General features: G+C 51.7%; 7 protein-coding genes across 7 annotated transcripts; 4 read left to right on the plus strand and 3 right to left on the minus strand.

Annotated features, from left to right (window-relative positions):
* Positions 1-158: 158 nt before the first annotated feature.
* PSV08DRAFT_30063 (uncharacterized protein) lies at positions 159-1,545 on the plus strand. The gene has a single exon (XM_014219051.2). It carries the CDS (start codon positions 196-198, stop codon positions 1,456-1,458), a length of 1,263 nt encoding a protein of 420 aa, XP_014074526.1. The 5' UTR covers positions 159-195; the 3' UTR covers positions 1,459-1,545.
* Positions 1,546-1,632: 87 nt separating this feature from the next.
* PSV08DRAFT_369002 (uncharacterized protein) lies at positions 1,633-4,304 on the minus strand (the record flags this gene model as incomplete). Its single annotated transcript, XM_014219050.1, has 7 exons — positions 1,633-2,693; positions 3,271-3,394; positions 3,459-3,599; positions 3,653-3,823; positions 3,886-3,972; positions 4,027-4,168; positions 4,255-4,304. The coding sequence occupies 7 exons, from the start codon at positions 4,302-4,304 to the stop codon at positions 1,633-1,635; spliced, it is 1,776 nt and encodes a 591-aa protein (XP_014074525.1).
* A 292-nt stretch (positions 4,305-4,596) lies between these two features.
* PSV08DRAFT_399772 (mediator complex, subunit Med5) lies at positions 4,597-8,834 on the plus strand (the record flags this gene model as incomplete). Its single annotated transcript, XM_014219049.2, has 8 exons — positions 4,597-4,699; positions 4,828-4,896; positions 5,151-5,762; positions 5,985-6,250; positions 6,301-6,870; positions 6,925-7,096; positions 7,144-7,506; positions 7,562-8,834. The coding sequence occupies 8 exons, from the start codon at positions 4,597-4,599 to the stop codon at positions 8,722-8,724; spliced, it is 3,318 nt and encodes a 1,105-aa protein (XP_014074524.2). The 3' UTR covers positions 8,725-8,834.
* Positions 8,835-9,262: 428 nt separating this feature from the next.
* On the minus strand, positions 9,263-10,372 carry PSV08DRAFT_217805 (uncharacterized protein; the record flags this gene model as incomplete). The annotated part of the gene is made up of 3 exons (XM_066092140.1): positions 9,263-9,837; positions 9,916-10,251; positions 10,306-10,372. The coding sequence occupies 3 exons, from the start codon at positions 10,370-10,372 to the stop codon at positions 9,458-9,460; spliced, it is 783 nt and encodes a 260-aa protein (XP_065949588.1). The 3' UTR covers positions 9,263-9,457.
* A 710-nt stretch (positions 10,373-11,082) lies between these two features.
* Positions 11,083-11,538, plus strand: PSV08DRAFT_244799 (uncharacterized protein; the record flags this gene model as incomplete). Its single annotated transcript, XM_066092320.1, has 1 exon — positions 11,083-11,538. The coding sequence occupies one exon, from the start codon at positions 11,083-11,085 to the stop codon at positions 11,536-11,538; it is 456 nt and encodes a 151-aa protein (XP_065949589.1).
* Positions 11,539-12,072: 534 nt separating this feature from the next.
* PSV08DRAFT_407965 (Aldo/keto reductase) lies at positions 12,073-16,222 on the plus strand (the record flags this gene model as incomplete). Its single annotated transcript, XM_066093791.1, has 6 exons — positions 12,073-12,118; positions 12,294-12,727; positions 13,008-13,371; positions 14,500-14,775; positions 14,838-14,948; positions 15,158-16,222. The coding sequence occupies 6 exons, from the start codon at positions 12,073-12,075 to the stop codon at positions 16,081-16,083; spliced, it is 2,157 nt and encodes a 718-aa protein (XP_065949590.1). The 3' UTR covers positions 16,084-16,222.
* Positions 16,223-17,533: 1,311 nt separating this feature from the next.
* On the minus strand, positions 17,534-19,495 carry PSV08DRAFT_197079 (uncharacterized protein). Its single transcript, XM_014219045.2, has 2 exons — positions 17,883-19,495; positions 17,534-17,833 (listed from the first exon to the last, which is right to left on the minus strand). The coding sequence occupies exons 1-2, from the start codon at positions 19,393-19,395 to the stop codon at positions 17,703-17,705; spliced, it is 1,644 nt and encodes a 547-aa protein (XP_014074520.1). The 5' UTR covers positions 19,396-19,495; the 3' UTR covers positions 17,534-17,702.
* Positions 19,496-19,762: the final 267 nt, after the last annotated feature.

Raw genomic sequence — 19,762 nt, forward strand, 5'->3', positions numbered from 1 at the left:
GAGCTAACGGCGAAGCAAGTACTCTCACTTGTCTGAACGAGTGCGAGAGTCCTAATCTATGACGTTCTTATCGTTATCGTCACGTGAGCCAACATCCTGCCATTGAACCGGTGGCATGATACTTAGCTAAACAGCTGAACCTCATCACCCCTTGCACTGCTCGAGATAAGCATCCGCTCCCTTTCTGTCTGTAAAATGCCCGGATTACTGTCTCTTCCCACTGAGCTCTTGCAGCAAATTGCTTCTTCATTGCCCTGCTCTTCAGCCCTTAATTTACTGAGTGTCAACCACCAGCTACGCAAAGCATGTAGCGACCGTCTAGTCTTCCAGCAAATTGCAAAACGCGATCTAAACTACTCTCCCCTCTCCAAATGGGGATTCCACGATAATGTGATACTAATCGAAGACGACAACCCCATTCTAACATCAACCTCGCTGTCCGAGATAATCCGCCTAGCCTTCGCAGCCGAAAAATGCATCAAATCCTCCACGAAAAAATCTGACGCCTGGATCTTCAAGGTCCAAAAGCACACCAAGAGATTGGATATTCTCGACTGGCTTCCCCACATGGTAGCCTTGGAGCATTCCGCCATAACATCCCTAAAACCCGAACCCTTTCTCACACTGTACGATGAAATGCTCACCTACAATGCCTCCGAAAACGATCTCATCGCCACAAACTTCATGATAACATGCACGTTACTCCACCAACTCCGATACGTCATCAATGCGGAAAAACAAGTCAAGAAACCACTGGATAAGCACTTCGAAGCAAACCCCGGCAGGTCCACATTATCTGACGCAGATTCAATCACACACCTCCGCACCCGCATACGCAGATACGGCAGGTTTGCACCACCCTTCCAACTCGACCAGGCCACCGCTTTACTCCCTACTTTCCTCCTAGAACTAGCTGTGTACCGCCTTTTCCCAGAGCAACTGCGGCGCCAGCTCCCATCGGTATCATGCATAGGCTTTAAATCGCTGATGCGGATCCCCCCAGTATTTTCACAGAATGCTGCTACTCAATCGTTTGCACAGTGCCACGTGGAGAAAATGGTGACGCCCGAGTTTCTGGGCGCAAAGTGGATGGGGTATTACTCGGAGCAGAGGGGCACAGTGCATGCGCGCTCATTCGATCCGCCTATGCGCGATATCAACATCGTGGCGTGTGCGCCCGAGGGTGCGTCGGATGTGGCTGCTGTGATTGACCGCGAGACGAGGGGTGTAGATGCGCATGGGGAGTTCTCGCTCCAGGGCCGCGTCAAGAAGAATGGGCAGGTGGAGCTGGTGAAGCGGTATATTGTGAGTGGGTGGACGTGGCCGTGGATAGGTTGCTTGACGCCGTTTGGTATTGTGGGGACGTGGGGAGACGAGTCGGACGAGTCGGACGAGTCTGATAGTTTTGGGGGCTACTTTTGGATTTGGAAGGAGGACTGGTGTGATGGGGATAGGTGAGACATAAAAAAGTTGTGTTCTATCTACAATTGTCCTTTCCTGTATTATATAGAATGGGGTTTAAAGCCTGCGAGGCAAAAAAAAAGAACTAAAGCTGTGTTTGGGGTATAATGTCCTCCGCACGCAAAACAAGAAAAAGAAAAAGGAAACGGGCGAGTTTCATCCAGAATAAACTCACTCTGCCTCCGCATTCTCGGTCTCATCCAAGGCTTGCATAACCTCCTCCATCTCTTTAGGGCTAGTGATGCCCCAGACGCCGCCTCCCTTGACAGACCCCTTCATTCCCACTTCTTTGCCTACCAGATTCCTACCAACTTTGCCTGGTCCGATGCCGACATAGCGCATGATTTTCTCTTCTTCATGCAGGTACTTTATGCTCTTCCACCATTGCACTGTTTCGACACAACTGCGCGCGAGTAGATCTTTGAGCTGATGCTTGTCGGTGAATGGTTTACCAGAGACATTGGAGATACACGGCAACAGACCCGGCCATGTCACTATATCACGCCCGTCTTTTCTCTCCTTGTGCAGAATCTGCTTCATGGTCTCTTGGGCGGGCTTCATGAGAAGGCTATGGAAGGGGGCATCGGACTTGAGGCGTACATGGCGTGGATCGTGGCCACCAAATTGGCGGAGATTGGTCAACAGCGTGTTTATGCGGGCAATGCTTCCACTGAGTACAATCTGGTTCTTGGAATTGAGGTTGGCGATGGCGACTTGCTGGACGGCAGGAAGAGAGTCGTGCGAATCTGCCTTTGAGCCGAGTGCGAGGAACTCGTGTATGCCTTGGATGAGCGATTGCATGTGCTCTTCCGATTCACAGACCAAAGCTACCATGCCGAACTCGCCGCCTTCTTCTGCTACGGCCTCTTGGCTGCATTTGGCCATGACCTCTGCTCGCCTCCGCACCATCTTCAGTGCATCGCGAAAGGTGAGGTAGCCGCCGGCGACGAGTGCAGCAAACTCTCCCAGAGAATGGCCAAGGGTGATGTCGACACGCTCGCCCGTCTTGAAACCAAACTCCTTTTCCAGTATGCGCAGGATCAGAATCGACGTGGCCATGATGGCGGGCTGCGCATTCTCGGTCTTTGTGAGCTCTGCATTGGTGCCGGATTCTATGATTTTTGTGAGAGGAAGCTGGAGCGTGTCATCGATTTCCTCGAGAATGGGCTTCGCGGTTCCGGGAAAGGCCTCTAGCCATGGCGTGCACATGCCCACGCGCTGGACTCCCTGGCCTGGCTTCAGTCAGTAGGCTGTGCCGCGAGGAGGGAACACGACGATGGGAGGGTACCAGGAAAGAAGATGGCTGTCTTTGGTCGCTTGGTTGGTGTATCTCGCACGCCGCTCATCCAGCGCCGTGGGGCAGGCGGGCAGCGGTTGACGGGCTGGCCGCATTGCATGCAGCGTCGCGACAGACGCGGGCATGCGTTGACGACGGGCGAGAGAGGGCGAGACATGGCGAAACAAGCGGCTACGGTAGTTCTGGAATCATGACTGAGAGACCATGTAAGATTCGCAGACATGCGGAGCTCCTGACGCGGGGAATTGACGTGGGCCCGCCCGGCTTACTACGCCCCCAGTGGCATTCCTTACCGTGGGGTCGACGGGCCCCTCGCATGGCCGAGGTCCTGCTTTCCCGTTGCTGCCATGACTTGGGTCACATGACGTTCCCACGTATGCATGCATGCATGCATGTATTCAATGCATTCAATTCATGTCTACATGCACATGTGCATCCACCTCCAAATGCATGACTACAAAGCCCTCATGCGCCTTGGATGTTGAGCCCACCATCAACCTGGATGCGCATGCCCGTCATGCTGGTATTCTTTGCCAACATCACAAACGCAGCCACGCAGTCGTCCATGAACACTTCGTGCTTCAGGGCTGATGTCGCCTTCATCTTTTGAATCTGCTCTTCCGGGTACTTGAGTCCCTACAGACTGGTCAGCATTGGACAGGGTGCGGCCGCTGTGCGACGAGAGACGTGTGCTTCGTACCCATTCAGTCAACAGCAAGCCGGGAAGCACCGTGTTGACGCGTATCGTGGGCCCAACAGTCATAGCAAGGCACTTGACTAGCTGCCATTGCGCTGCTTTTGTGACGGAATAGGCCATACTGCTCCCTCCCTGGCTGACACCCTGTCCTGAGTTAGTACCCGTGTACCAGCCAGTCAAGTACACAGGCGACATACTGCAATACTCCCCGTCGTAATCATGTGCCCGCCATCAGGGTTGGCATCAAATGTGGCTCTTGCCTCGGAAAGCAACGCCTTGGGCACTTTGACGTTTGCATTCCAGCACCTGTCCCACTCCTCTTCCGACATGGAGTCGAGATCCTCCCACCCAGCAAAGCGTGTCCATCCCTGAAGTTCCCTCAGCTCGCATTCTTTTGATGCAATACACCATTGCAGAATTGTATGCCTACCGCGTTTGAAATGATCAGATCAAGGCCGCCTAGCTGCTTGATCGTCTCCTGAACTACTCGCCTCGCCTCCGACGTCGACGTCATGTCCTGTGATCCTTAGGCCCATTCTTCCACTTCTAAACGCACTAGGGCAAATCATACCGCCTTGATGGCTACAGCCTTTACCCCCAGTTCCTCACATGCCTGCTGTACCTTTTGAGCAGGCTCGAGGCGGTTGAAATAGTTAATGGCAATGTTGGCGCCTTCCTTTGCAAAAGCCTTGCAGACTGCTTCTCCCAGACCGCTAAGCAATTGTCAGCAATAAGTTTTTGTATCCAAACAATCAAGCCCGATGTAGCCATTTGCTATCAAACTATCCTTGTCACTCACGCTGATCCGCCGGTAACCAGGACGTTTCGATTTTTGAGGTCGTACGGCATGTTTTACTGTTGATTGGCGAACTTAGTCCTATTTTGGAATACAGTAGATGAATTGATTGCCTCGAGGAAAACTTGACAATACCAGGTTAAGATGGTGAGGCCAAGGTCGAAGCAAGCCCACAATAAGTATGTATGTACGTATGTATGCAGGTGTGGGGCAAGTGCTTCCCGAACTACGTAAGTACTACCTCGGTCCGCTTCATCCCACCATTCACTCATGAACTAACCCAATCATCAGTCCCTATATATCAAGCCCATACATCATCAGTATTCCCATTCACAATGAGCTGGAATGTCCCGACATCCCGATTCAGGAGCTTATGTCGAGGCCATCGAAGTAATGGTGGTTAGGCAACTCAAAGACCCTGATATCGTGACAAGCCAACGAAAGTCAGGTGGGTTAATACAGGAGTAACAACTTAAGATAAGCTGACTGGCTTCAGGAAAACTGATTCGAAAAGACTGCGCACACCTGCCTCGAGCGTTTGATATGTGTGAATTTGACTGCGCCTTCAATTTTCAGCTGTTTCTCCTGCCTGCACGCTCACATCTTCTTATACTGCTTTCCGCCCTGAACTGAGATATCCAAAATGTCCGTATTCACAAGGAGCGAAGATACCACTCGAATACTACGCAGCAAAAATTATTTGCGTGCGCCACGCTGAACCAAGGTTGGGTTGGACGACCACAAAGTATTTGCACCACTGGTGCTCGTGCCTGCCAAGAACTCTCGGCCATTCATCACGCCCGACCATCTTCATTCTCAGTGCAGCAGCACACTTCTCTTCTCCCCTTCCTTCTCCTACCAATCCCACGTTCGGAGTCAACTTTTTTTATATCCCCTAGGTATGGATTCTATGGTCAAGGAATGGTCAGTCCTTTTGGACCGCTGTTTGGAGCGCCGCGTCCAATCTGATGTTTTCGCTGCCGCAGTCGCGCAGCTACACGCCAAGTCTCCACTGCCAGGCCGGAAACTCGCCGCTCTGCTTCTTCGCCCACGCGTCGCAGATAATAGCAACATCGACCCACGCATTGTAATTTACCTAGAGCAACTCTTGTCGCTGAAGAAGCTTGACACTTCCGATGTTCTGATTGTTGCGCTTCTGTACTCCAAAGTCCGACAACCAATCAAGACAGAGGAGAAGCCCTCAAAAGATGCGCAATGGAGCAACCCACCAGAATTGGAAGAACTCATTTTTCATCGTTTGCACAAGGTCTTTGCTGCAGAGGAACGCCCTGTCAACAATGTCGAGGGTGTGCACACCCTAGCTGTTGTAGCTCGATGGATGCAGGCAATGGTCACCTCGCATACCAGCGATACCATGATTCAGGCCATGGCTGGCATACAACAGCCACAACAGCAGTCCATCAACGTGCGAGAGGGCCTCGCTATGCTCGTGGTTGGAGTAATCGAGAATTCAAAAATCCTCCGAATTCTAAATCACCCAAAAGCTAAAGGTAAGCTCTCCTTACTCCCAGACTCCAACACCTTCACGAAAGGTGTTAAATCAGTTGGACACTGTTCTGGCAAAATTCGCAATAGTCGACCAAATACGAATGCCTAACATTCATTATTGCTGCCAGTGGTTGCTGCTGTTAATAAACGCCCCTATTTTGGAGCAGTGACTATGCGATTTCATCCCACAACGAGATTAAAGAGTGTTGCTCACAATTGATTAGAGGTACGCAAGGAACTCACGAAATCCCTCACATCATTTATCCCATTTCTATCCAACAACTCGGCGGGATCTCAGACGTCTCTATCGCTAGCAAACAGATTAGAAATGTCGCAAAAACAACACGACTTGTACGAAAAACTCCCAAATGTCAATGGGGAGGGAAACGAGAGTGCCGGCCTTGAAGTTGCTGCGCTTCAGCTTGATGCAGTAATGGAGCTGCCACAAGCGAATACGCGAGCTGGTCTCTATGTATTTCTGAATTCATTAGTAAGTCATTACGTTACTGACATTGCCCACTCACCACTAATAGTCACAAGCTTGTTGCACGACCACTAACTGATGACTTTGTTATCATTAGCCACTTGCACACGCGTTACAAGCTTGAACCTCAGAACATGGCAACAGATCTAATCACGGCTGCTTTTGACATTCTCGCCAACGCCATGTACCGCAATGAGCCCACTCAAACCTTGTTCTATCTAAAGTCTTTCTTGATCAACAAGATTCCTACTCTTTTGACGCAGATTTCCGGCTCGATCTTTCCAATGACAGTTGAGATGTGTATTACCCAGGCGCTCAGCCACGTGGATCCAAGCGCTTTCCCATCTTTCTCGCAAGGCTTCGACGATATCATGGGGAGCAACAACTCTCTTTCAGATGTCAGGCAGGATTATCTCAATGCCTGTGTGCTCCATGGTCTCCTCCCAGCGGGTACTGTAGAGCGCCTCTTAGGGGAAGCACCTATGCAAGGACCACCAGCAAAAAGATACGAGAGAAAGGAGTTGCTCAACCAGTGCAAATCCAATTTCGACAAAGTTAGCGTATATATCGATGAACTTGAGAATCTTGATGGAAACGCTGGTGCCATTGTTGCAGCTGTGGCAGACGTATGATCCGCTCCCGATTCTTTTGCACAACATTGTGTGCTAATTCAGTCATAGTTCATCTCACATCTTTGCGATACACAAACAACCATGTATCTTAAGCAGCTTTGCTGTTTAATCTTCAAGAAACCTCAGGCGATGGATGTGATGCTACAGTTCACCTCGCCTGCGAGCATACTACGACCATTATGCCAGTTTCTTGAAGATTGGCATTATGATAGCGACCAAGGTAAGATCCCAGTCGGAAACAATGTGTGCGGTCTCTAAATAGAACAGGCGAATATCAGCCCGTATATGATGAGTTTGGCTCTATACTCGTTCTCGTCATGGCCTTTGTATACCGTTATGATCTGGTGTACCATGACATCGGCATTGCTCATGATACATTCATCGCGAAGCTATTGCAGCACGGACATCACAGCATACCGCCAGATGAGTTGACCGAAGAGCAGGGCAGAAATCTTGGAAGCTGGCTCAAAGGGCTCTATGACTCGGACAAGGAAGGCTTGAGTAACGAAGTCTTTGCGTCGTGTCGGCCACAAGACTTTTACTTGATCGTACCAACCCTTTTCCATCAGACAGTTGTGGCTTGCTCCCTAGGTGTTTTGTCTTTTGAAACCGTCAAAGGTGGTCTAGAATGTAAGCATATTCCAATTTCGCCATTTTGTATGTAGAAATACTAACACGCATTTAGACCTGGGTGAAACGTTCCTCATGCCATCGCTAATCGGAGGGTTGACCTGGATGACTTCCTATGCCCTGCTACAGACCCACAACGACCTGGACGCAATCACACGCATTTTCAACGCGATTTTACTCTCTGCACCGTCATCCGGAGATGCACAAGCTATGCACTCTACCATCATAGCAATGGTGTCAAGCCGCCTGGAGAAGTGCTTTCGTACGCTACAGCGACGAGAACCGAATCGTAACAACCTCGACTCCTTTTTGGAAGCCATCAAAGTGCACGCACACTATGAGCGCACCGTGTTTGCCACAATGAAGGAGCTGGATCAATGGACAAATGCACCCAACAGTACATTGAATACCTCTCTGCGACACACTGTGCAACAGCTCTCACAATGGGCTTCAACGGCTTCAATGCAACCAAACCCGCCAAGCTACACACATCGTCAGCTATACGCTTCGCTGAAGATGCTGGGCGCGGCCCGGACATTACGGGCTATTGTAGACGAAGTGAAGACGCAAACTGACGGTGGTAACGGAGCAGCAGCACTTGACGTTGGAGTATCCATTATCTGCGCGCCAACTGTCGAGGACAGCCCCATCTCAGTAGACTGGGTTGGAAGCACAGTACCAGCGCCCACGCCGCAGCGAACGCGCATGAACCTACGAGAAATGCTGAAGCAGGATTTCGACAATGCAGCCAGCCTAGTCGCTACTGATCCCTTGACCGCGGAGACAATAGTGCGTTTACATCGGCGCGTCGAAGCACACTTTACATCGCTGGCGGAGAACGGGCTCCAAGCACCTCCAATCAACATACCAAGCGTCAACATGGCAGATATGCAATCACAATCTATTTCTGAGCACCTAAACCGGGCCATGGACGACGCCGCAGCCGCGAGCATGGTTGAGGATATTTCCAACATGGATAACAAGGCTCTCCAGCGCAGCATGGACGAGCTTGCCAGCACTGAGGGGCTGGACCTGTCGGGTATCGGTATGGGCAATGGCGATGCAGGAAGTGGAGATATGAGCACGGATCTGGGTAACTTGCCAGACTTGGACCTGGGCGATATGGGAGGTATGGGCATAGATATGGATATGAGCATGGACATGGGCGGAGGTGGAGGAGGCGATGATGACTGGGGACTTGATTTTGACAACATGTAGATGATGGTTTGATACTGTAGCATGCGTGTGGAGTATTGATAGAAGGGCTTGAGATACATGTTGTTTTAGTCAGACTCTGCTTGAACATGTAGTAAATGTATTCTTCATCTGAGTAGTGACTTGTCAGATTCTGATATATTTTCAGCTACTTGATCAGCGGACAACTACTCTAGCTTTTGCCACGCAGACTAGCAACAAGCCAGGACATATATATCCAAGCAAAACGCGAGACTAATAATCAATATGGCACTGAACAGAAGCAGCAGCCAAAGCAAGACAAGACTGTAAAAGAGGAAGAAAGGGAATACACGCATGTAAAGTTGCGAGTCTAAACCGAAATACGAGCATGACTCCTTTCTGCCGCGGAGACGAACCAGCAAAGGCAGATGATTTCATAAGAGGGGCTAATGCGCAAACAGAAACATATCAAGCCCATTCGCTGGCCTCCTTACCCCAACTCCGCCTCCCTCCCCATCCCTTTTATTGTGTGTGTGTGTGTGTGCCAGACAAAGTTTGCGAGGAGGGAGGTAAAAAAACAAAAACAAAATGAATATGTGAAATGCTTTGCCGGGACAATAACGGTGGCCAAGTGGGGAAAAGACAGGGAAAATGAGCATACCAGATGGAAGAAGAAAGAAGAGAAACCCCCCCACGAGAAACACCGGTTAAAAAAGAAAGGAAACTACATAGGTGATGGTTATAAGAAAAGGGTGTTTGATATGTATATCAGTAATCACGACTCGCGGCGCGACGGCGGCGCATCCTCAAGATGCTGATCTCCATCACCGGCATCTGGGGCGCGGGGACCAACCATCCAATCTTCCATGGCGAGCCACTGACTCCAAGTCTTCTCTGCGCCCTCGATCTCCGCGAGCTGGACTTCCTGGAGGGGCTTGAGAAAGGGGACGGACTCGTGGGGTGACATGTCGTACTGGCACTTTACTTTGGCCCAGCCGACGCTCTTTGCGGTGAAGAGGTAGTTGCGGCGCTCGCACTCGTGCATGGGGCCGACGCCCTTGCGCCAGTCCTCGCCGAAGAAGCCGTGCATGATGCCCGCGCTGTCCATGCCCGTGACGACCAGGCGGCGAATAAAAGGGACTAGCGAGACCCATGCTGGCGGCGGCGGCTGTTGGTGTGCGTGGTGATGGCCTCCACCTGCACCTCCACTGCTACCGATACCTCCAACACCACCCATTCCGCCCGGCAGGCCGCCTCCTCCCCCTCGCGACGAAGAAACTGGGCCTTGGCGCGGCCAGCCCATGTTGTAAGCCGCGGGGCCCGAGGCGTGCGGCAGCGGGCCCGAGGAGCTCAAGAGCGGGTTCTGCGACCATTGGAACGGCAGGCAAATGTTGATGAGGGCACATACAGCCTGGACGCCATTGTCGTGCTGGGCGTGGTCGAGGAAGTAGCGCTGGCAGCTCTGGTAGGCGGGGTGCCATTCGAAAATGTCAAAGTGCGGTTCTGCGGCCGGCTGCGGTGGTCCTCCTCCTCCTCCTGCTGCTGTTGATGCATGCGCATGCGGCGACTCTGCTGCTCCTGATGACGAGCTGCCGCCGCCGCCGTGGTGCGCAAAGGTTCCACCGCCGCGTGCTTGGAACGTTGGGTATCCTGCGGGGAAGTTTGTGGTAAAGCTGGGTAGGCTTGCCATGGCCAGCGCTACTCCTGCAGGAACGGCTAAAAAAAAGTCGTTGGCTCGGTTGATTCTGGGTTGCTTTGGGTTTGGTTGGCTGGTTTGTTCGGGTTTCGTTGCAGATAATAGAGAAAGAGAGAGAAGGGGTTGTGTGTAAGTTGGAGGGGGAGTGGGAAAGATGGAAAGATAGAAAGGAGGACTAAGGGTGTTTTTGAGAAGCATGCAAGGTCGCGACTTACCGAGCTGCTTGCCACAGAGGTGGAATTTCGCAAGCTCTATTGGCAGATTGGTCTAGACGATTTTTATTTTATAAAATACCAACGCGGGAGGGGAAAGAAAAAAGAAAGGGCAGGGTCTCAGGGTCCAAGGGCGAGATTGTGGTGAGCAAATAAGATCAATGACGAAACGATCTGGTGGTAGATGAGGTCAGTGCCACTGGACGAGCATGTCGGGTCGAGGATGCAAGATGGATGGGAATAGTGGCGGTGGGGGTGGGAATTGAAAGAGAAGCTGAGAAGTGGAGCGCTACAAGTTGCTTTATATTGGCGAGAGGATGAGTGTTTGTGGCCATGAGGCTGCCATCTAGTAGTATACTTGCTTCTATGGAGCGGTGGCTTCGGTCACGGCCGCCAGCTTTTGCCTCGAGACGCCTATCCCAGCCTTATCGAGATGAAAGCAATTTTGGAATAATCCCGGCGGTGATCCAGTCGAGGCGCCTCGGCTCTAACATGTCTTCTGGTGTGGAGCCCAGCATGGTGGCTATGCGTTCGCGGGTTCGCGCATGGTTGACGCCCCTGCCAAACCGGTCTATGCTAAACCACTGTACGCGGGCGGGCGAGTCGACAACCCTGCGCCTCCATACATCCGTAGTTACACACGGACATGGATTCTTTGGCATATCGTTGGCTGCCCCCGTATTGCGCTCTGGCATATGGTTGCACCTCTTGTTCTGTTTCCTCGTAGCCGCAAAGGTTATGCTGCACCATGCCATGGCCCTTGGTCCGGGGAGCGGATGGCGGACGAGGCCAGATCTAGGCAGGCGGTTAGGCCGAGAGATGTATGCGCATCGGATCGCAATAGATGCTTGCATGCAAATCGTAAACGGGGGTTTGGTCGTATCCTGGGGTCGTCAATCGCGGGAGCGTGAACCATGGCAATGGGTTGTGCGACGGATGCACATGTAACCGGAAAAGCCACGATAGAATGCGGCCACCAGTGCGCTGGCTTGCATTCATTCCAGGGCCGTGGTAACCCACCATGAAGGTTGCCCAAGAGGAAGATGCTCGCCGATCCAATGGGGTCCAGGCTTTTTTTCTTAGCAGATGTGAGGCTGTCATGGTCATGCTGTGTAACACATAGCCGTCAGGTCTAAGGAGCCAGACATGGAAAAAGCGGCCGACGGCGTTATGGATATAGGTAGATGTACATATGTATACACATACAAAGCTAGCGTATACAGACACGACCCGAACAATAAAGGTGAATGAGCCCAAGACGACTTGGCACGTGCGTGTGACATGTTCAAACCCCTGGCCGTGGCTGCGATCGCGATCGCGATGGTTCAGCACCCCCCGGCCACAAGCGGGCCATGATGTAACCAGCATCCCACCGAGCAGATCCGTGATGCCGCAGACGTCCATCCCTCACCCTCTTGGCCGGCCCTTTGCAGCTTCACAACGATAAATTTTGTTTCCGAGACACTAGGGACCGCACTGGCAATGGCTCAGTCGTCCTTTTCATTGGCTTCGCGGACAAAGGTGCGCAGTAGGCGGTTGCACAAGATGGCACCCATCTCTGATCCATGCAGCTTTCCAATGGCTTGTCTATGCCCACCATCCAACTGGGCGTGTATTTGACGTCCGGCAAGGAAACTTACCAGGCCGTGCGGTGGGCACTAGAGGTAAGCAGTCCGTCTGGTAGCAATATTCCTCGTGACTAGTGCACAGCATGCTTACAACACCAAGGCGGGATATCGGGGGTAGGGCATCACGGAGCAGCAGCCTGGCTCTCTCCCCAAAACGGATCATGAATGACGCGTGCAACAGGGTCGACTCGGCGCAGATGTACCACAACGAGCGCGAGACGGGCAGGGCGATTAACGATTTTCTTCAAAGCGAAGCAAATGTGCACTCGCTCAAGCGCCAAGACATCCACTTCACGTCCAAGCTAGCGTCCAACTCTGCATACGAAACGGCTCGCAAAGCCATCAAGAGATCGGTCAAGGAAGCAGGGCTGGGCTACATTGACCTTTTCCTGTTGCACTCGCCGTACGGCGGCAAGCAAGCGCGGCTGGACAGCTGGCGAGCAGTCGAGGACGCAATCGACGATGGCGAGGTCAGGATTGGAGGCGTGTCCAACTATGGCGTAAAGCATGTGAGTAGTCTGACCCTGGACCCTGGCGGCCATGATGGACTTTGCTTCACTCCTCGGTCGGGAAGTCCCGCAACTCTCGTCGCCTTGGCGCGAACACCGGGCCTGAAGAGGCAACTTGTGCAATGGCTTTTCAATTATTGAATTGCGCAGAAACGAGTCATTGCAGCCCCTAGGCACCCGACTTCGCCGAAGTCAGCTGCTGCCGGTGCTTTGCAAAGCGCTGCCTGCGGGGGGCGGAGAGAGAGACTTGTCTTGTTTGCTGACCAGCGGCCGACTCTAGTTGCAAGAGCTGCTCGACTCGAATCCGCGAGTTGCTCCCGCGGTCAACCAGATTGAAGTGCATCCCTTCAATACCCGCAAGGACATTACCTCGTTTTGCCAGCAGCACAACATTGTGGTCGAGGCATATGCCCCACTTGTTCGTGCCCTGCGGATGAAGCATCCGACCATTGTGGCCCTCGCCAACAAGTATTCCTGCACGCCTGCCCAGCTGCTGGTCCGCTGGAGTGTCCAGCACGGCTATGTTGCGCTGCCCAAGAGCGTCAAGAAGGAGCGCATGATTGAGAATGCTCAGGTTGGGGGCTTCGAGATTGAGGCGGCCGACGTGGAGGCGATGGATGCTCTGGACGAGTACTTGGTGACTGGTACGTTACTCACGTGGCTGCAAGCTGTGGTTTTGTAGCTCCTACTGACAAGTGCTTTTTTCCCTCTTCCAGACTGGGACCCGACCAATTGCCCTTGAGCATGGAGGTGTTCAGGTCGCGTGCGTGGGGGTTAGCAGCAGCCAAGCCGTGGAGGATGGGCATGTTGTCGTACAATGTACATATATGTGTTTACATACAGACATGCTCCAAGCAGACATGGGTAGATTTCATATTATGGAATTGCATGAGACAACATGTGTACGACCGTGGCCTGGATGAAGACTGTGCAGTCCCTTGGTGCTCTTGCTACCCGTGCAAAACTACCTGGCAGCCAACAAGTCGACGCAAGCTGTGCAATGCAGCAACAATACTACCGTTACTGCTGCTAAACAAGTCATCAGTCAGGGTGTCGCGTGTGCGTGCACGTCGGGCACGGGATGCATGGGTTGCATGCACATGGTTGCGCCCACAGCCCACAGCCCACAGCCCACATGCTCGCCGCGCCGCCTTATCCTCTGGCCTGACAAGCGACTAGCAAAACCTCAACGTAACCCGCCCATGGCGCCGACGTCGGCATCCCTTGCGCCCCATGGGTAGACAACCTTTGACTGTGTGCAATTACAAGCGCCGCCACCAGCCTGCAGTGCCCGCATCCCGCCTGCTACACGTGCAAACGCGCCGCGACACACGGCCTCGCCCGCCCATTGGCCCGTTGCTTATCAGTGCAAAAAGTGTACACCACGGTTTGCATCAACATGGCGCACAGTAGCCTGTCCCCGACCATTGACCCTCTCCCCGCCGCCCAATCGCACGGCCTGTGACGTACTCAATTCGACTACCTTTTTGCTCCGCGACCGTCGTCGCAATGCCCTCCCGCCAGCGGCGAACCCTCCAGCCCACGGAGACGACCATTATATATACCACTGAACTTCTGCTCCTGCCTCTCCACAGCAATCTCTCAGACTCCAGCTTGGTCAATCTTCTTGCCCACACACCTACCCACCAAGACACTTCACCTCCCTTTTCACCATGTCTGAGCCCGAGTTTGAGCAGGCCAGGAAGGGTATGTCCGCGGCCTACATTGGCCTCTACCCATTGCGCCAGCCCCAACTAACCCCTCTCCCATAGAGCTCGTCTCCACCCTCGAGGCCTCTTCCCTCTTCACCAAGAACCCCGAGTACAAGAAGGCCCTCGAGGTAGTCTCCATTCCCGAGCGCATCATCCAGTTCCGCGTCGTCTGGGAGAACGACAAGGGCGAGTGCCAGGTCCAGAAGGGCTACCGCGTGCAATTCAACTCTGCACTTGGTCCCTACAAGGGCGGTCTCCGCTTCCACCCCACTGTCAACCTTTCTATCCTCAAGTTTTTGGGCTTTGAGCAAATCTTCAAGAATGCCCTGACTGGACGTACGTCATTTTACCCCCCTGCGCCCATATCACTTTTGTGCATATCTAACATTCTTCCATAGTCAACATGGGTGGTGGCAAGGGAGGTTGCGACTTTGACCCCAAGGGCAAGTCGGACAATGAGATCCGCAAGTTCTGTGTTGCCTTTATGAGGGAGCTCAACAAGCACATTGGTAGGTCCCTATTCCTAGCGCGTCTCTGACATTTCCTTGGTGGGGCATGCACCCGCAACGGCCTCGCATGCCTGCATTCCGACTGCACGCCATTTAGAGCCAGTGGGCCAGCCTTGCCTATCTTCCCGTCTACTTCAAGTTTATCCGTCGGCGACGTTCGCTGTCTTGTTGGTACTCCAATGGAACATTTGACTTACGTAAATCTACAGGTGCCGACACCGACGTTCCTGCGGGCGATATCGGCGTAGGAGGCCGCGAGATTGGCTACCTCTTTGGCGCATACCGAGCGGAGCGCAACCGCTGGGAGGGTGTCCTTACCGGCAAGGGAGGCTCATGGGGAGGCTCTTTGATCCGCCCCGAGGCAACTGGCTATGGTCTCGTCTACTATGTTGAGCACATGATCAACTACGCCTCGGGCGGAAAGGAGTCATTCGCCGGCAAGCGCGTCGCCATCTCCGGCTCCGGAAACGTCGCCCAGTTTGCTGCCCTCAAGGTCATCGAGCTTGGTGGTACTGTCATCTCCCTCAGTGACAGCAAGGGTGCTTTGATCGCAGACGACGACAAGGGTTTCACCCCAGACGTCATCAACCAGATTGCCGCACTCAAGCTGGAGCGCAAGGCACTCACTGCCCTTGAGAACCACAGCTACAGATACGTCGAGGGTGCCCGCCCATGGAAGGAGGTCAAGAAGGTCGATGTTGCTCTTCCATCAGCGACCCAGAACGAGGTCTCCGAGGACGAGGCCAAGGCACTCATCGAGTCTGGCGCCAAGTTCATTGCCGAAGGCTCCAACATGGGCTGCACACAGGAGGCTATCGAAGTTTTTGAGGCTCACCGTCGCGAGCACAAGGGCAGTGCCATCTGGTACGCCCCCGGAAAGGCTGCCAACGCTGGTGGCGTTGCAGTCTCTGGTCTCGAGATGGCCCAGAACTCTCAGCGCCTGTCCTGGACCGCCGAGGAGGTTGACGAGAAGCTCAAGGGCATCATGAAGGACTGCTTCGAGAACTGCCTCAGCACCGCAAAGGAGTACTTTACCCCTGCCGACGGCGAGTTCCCATCCCTTGTCGGTGGTGCCAACGTTGCTGGTTTCCGCAAGGTCGCTGCTGCCATGCACGACCAGGGTGACTGGTGGTGAACAATTCGCCACTGACTCGACTACCTTTTGTACTTTTGTATACCTTACGATACCTTTCTATGGGATATGGCGTTTCTGGCTTTAGCCTTTGTACATAGATACTGTTTATGAATAAAATGACTATGATTTCAGAAAATTAGTTTCTTGCCTAGTGTTTTTTTTTACTGTGAAATAGGGGATGTAGAGCTTGTCATGTATTTGAGAAAACATAAATATCAAATGATGTGAGTATTCTCCCAGCACAGTGATACACCACACTACGTCACAAAGAAATAAAAATTGTATCCCAAAAACATTTAGCAAAAGCAAAAAACAAAAAAAGACCGCATTTGTATCTTGCTTGCCATTTATGTTTGTTCTACTCCTCCACGCGACACTACGTCGACGCAAACCCCGCCTCCCTCCCACCTCCTTCGTCACACGTGCTGAAAAAAAAACCAAAAACGTACGCGCCTTTCCGTCATACTACTTATTTGAACAAAAACAAAAACAAAAAATCAAGAAGAAAATTAGTACACCTCACACACACACACACACATACCCGTCGTCACTATGCACCCCTCACGCATGCACAAAAGTTTACATAGCTAAGCTAACCCTGAAGCTCTCATTCCCTTATTCATCCTAGCCTCCTTACCCATCTGCATATTTCCCTTGTTGTAACGGCGCATATACTGAGGTATTACTTGCTGGGACAGGTAAAAAAAAATTCCCATGACGCAAAACGCACAGTAACGCGGGGGGTTGTGTATGTGTGTGTTTGGGAAGGGTGGGGGTCAACTTGTCTTGTGTGTGTGCGAAACGTCGCTCTAGATGTGGAAAGGGGGAATGGATGGACAGGCATGTAAAAGTGAAAAGCAAGCGTGTGATAGTAGGGCTGTACAACGCTGTGTAAGTGCGATATAGTAGGTAACAATTTTAGATTTAACCACATGATGACAAAAACAGGGGGGGGGGGGGAGGTTGCACATTTGTGAAGCATAACTCATGATCTAACAAAAACAATAGCCTGGTCTTATTTTGATTTCGGATACAGTAGCTCCAAGTAATCAGTGTCTGCAATACTAAGTACGGATTACGAATCGCTGAGACAGCCTTTTTTTGTCATGTCAGAAAGTCTTCGCAAGTAACGTGGATGCTGGTTTGCGCTGGTGAAAATGTTGCGTTTCCATGCAATACACGCGGGTGCAGGTGTGTGTTCGGAAAAAGCATCGGAAACGCGTGATTCGGCGGCGGATGCAATTGCCGTGGGGGGGGGAGGCGGCGGCGGCGGCGACGGCATTTTGGCTAGACTTCCGACTCGGTGGGGGGCACACTACGTACTAGCTGGCTAACGCGAAAGTGGGGATGGGGAGGTGGCTTCCGATATCGATATCGGAGGGAGTCGGAATCAAGTACGGGTATGTGGATCGGGAGATGTAGGAGGAGTGTGTGGTTTTTTTGGGTTGTTGTATGTGGGGGAAGGGGAGGTGTGGTGAGGATAGGTGTTTTTGATTTATGAGAGGGATGAGGGGTTGTTGTTGTATGGAAAGGGCTGCTTGGTACGTAGGCCAAAAGTTCGGAATAGCCTGTAATTTTTTGTCGAGTGTACTGCATGCGTTTTATATCCCTTCTTTTTCCTATGCGAAACAGGTTGTCCATTCTTTAAGTAAATCGTCTACCTCGTCATTACTTTGAGACGCTGTTTCCGCTGGCGAGTTCGCTATTTCGTCCCGTTCACGATCCCCCTTTACGAGAAGTGGTTCGTACACTATAGTGCGTCAATTTTGGCTTTCCAGAAAATGGAGTAAAACACTTACCTTCCACATGTACTTGCTCCAATGGAGATATAGGTGCAGGCGCAAATTTAGGCACAGAGGGTGATTGAGGAAGTATTGGCGCTTGTGCTGGTGAGGAAAGAGCTGGTGAATATGCTGGTGAAGAAAGAACTGGCGCATATGCTGGCGAGCGAGATACAGGCACACTTATCTCCACCTTCTCTGAAGGTTTCTGTGAGGTGGAAGAATGATAGGAATAACCCAACCCTGATCCAAAACTAAACGACTGTGTCTGCCTCAGATGGTCTGGCAAACATGAAAATGGACTGGTTCCATAGCGTAAATGATCGTCGCCCTTGGTATTCGGTTTACTACTGCCAAAAAGCGAATCCGAAACAGCGTGACGTGGGCCCTCTGGTCTTTGAACGTAGGCCGTGTCCTCGTTCGGTTTACTGCTGCCAAAAAGTGAACCTGAAACAGCGGGAAGTGGACTCTTTGGTCTTTGAACGTAAGTTATGTCCTCGTTCGGCCTCTTTGTTCCTTGCACTCGTACTGGTTTTTTTTCCTGCTGCGGAGTCTCCGCTACCATCTTCCCTGCACCTGTCTCAATTACAACAACGGACTCTTTCTTTTGTTCAAATAAGCAACTTTTGGGTTTGGCTCTCGGGATGCGAGCCTCTATTTTGGTATGCTTTTCCGTTTTTAGCGTCACGTTTTTATGCCCCATGTTCGAGCTACCAAGCAGAATGCTGTCCAGATGGGAGCGAGCAGCAAAGTAAGATCCAATGGCCATTTGATGATCGTCTGAATGATCATCGCCTACAGATGCACTCGCCAGAGCTTGTTGCAGTCGATTGATGCTTTCCAAGAGTGTCCGGACATGCTGGGCGCATTCTGCAAGAGAATCAGGAGTTATCGTAGAGCCGATCGATTTAGCGACCAGAGTTGAAACAGATCCACTGTCATCAAAAGAGATGTCGTCATCCTCAAGTTCAGCATTGCTATCGCTTGTTTTGAATCTTTGCAATGACTCCTCGTATCTCTTTGTGGTGTTCTTTTTGTTTTCCAGTAACTGCCGAATCTCCTCTCGTTGCCTTGCCTCGGCTTCGCGGTCAAGCTTTTTTGAAGATACCTGATATGCATACATAAGCACCTGCATTAGAAGTTGCAGCGTGCTCTTGAGTTTGTCGATGTGGCTTCGCAACAGCTCCATCTTAGGTTCCCGGAATGGCAGCATTAGTCGACCCATCTTTCCCTTTTTGCTCTTATTCAAAGCCACTTCGATTTCTTCGAACATTTTAGAACATTCGTCGAGAGTCTCGTTTGCTGTCGCAACAGCACTCTTCGAAATCAGGCTCAAGGTATCGTCTTGCTTGAAAATGCCGCCCAGTTCCTCAATGACGAAGCTGGTAAGCTTGATCTCTTTCGCAACATCCTTGATCCTACGGTCAGCCGTCGCCACACTGTCGGCATACTGATACAAAGCCTGTGAAAGCTTCAAACCTGTCCCTGCTAATTGCAAGACACTTGCGACAAAGCCAATCGCCTCAGCCATGATACTCCACGCACAAACTCAATTTGCTTATTCTCCCAAAGACAACTGGACCCATGAAATAAGACTGGAAACGTAGTTTTGGTGAGTAGAAGATCAATCCAGCTCAGCTGTGTCCATCACATGTGGCTGCCTGAACGATTAGAGCTTAGCGGGGTGGCGCTGATCCTGTGACTTGCGCGTTTCCGTTAGTACCAACTTTGAGTTTACCCCACAGTTCCTTAGCGTGTTCATTCTCCTTATGATATAACTAACTAACTACATGTAATTTAATATCTTAAAATTTTAAGCACTTATGAAACATATAGAGTGCTCGGATTTTATAATGGGTAGTCACGGGTAGACTGGCCGCGCCATTCCTCAAGGAAAC

This window comes from Bipolaris maydis (assembly GCF_028858645.1).
Source record: "Bipolaris maydis strain C4 unplaced genomic scaffold PSV08scaffold_3, whole genome shotgun sequence".
Classification (NCBI taxonomy): domain Eukaryota; kingdom Fungi; phylum Ascomycota; class Dothideomycetes; order Pleosporales; family Pleosporaceae; genus Bipolaris; species Bipolaris maydis.

Bases quoted from the DNA above. Each gene is read 5' to 3' on its own strand.
- PSV08DRAFT_30063 (XM_014219051.2), top strand. From the start codon at position 196: ATGCCCGGATTACTGTCTCTTCCCACTGAGCTCTTGCAGCAAATTGCT.
- PSV08DRAFT_197079 (XM_014219045.2), bottom strand. From the start codon at position 19,395: ATGGCTGAGGCGATTGGCTTTGTCGCAAGTGTCTTGCAATTAGCAGGG. The intron at 17,834-17,882 runs GTAAGTGTTTTA...GACGCACTATAG, and splicing joins GGAGCAAGTACATGTGGAAG to TGTACGAACCACTTCTCGTA.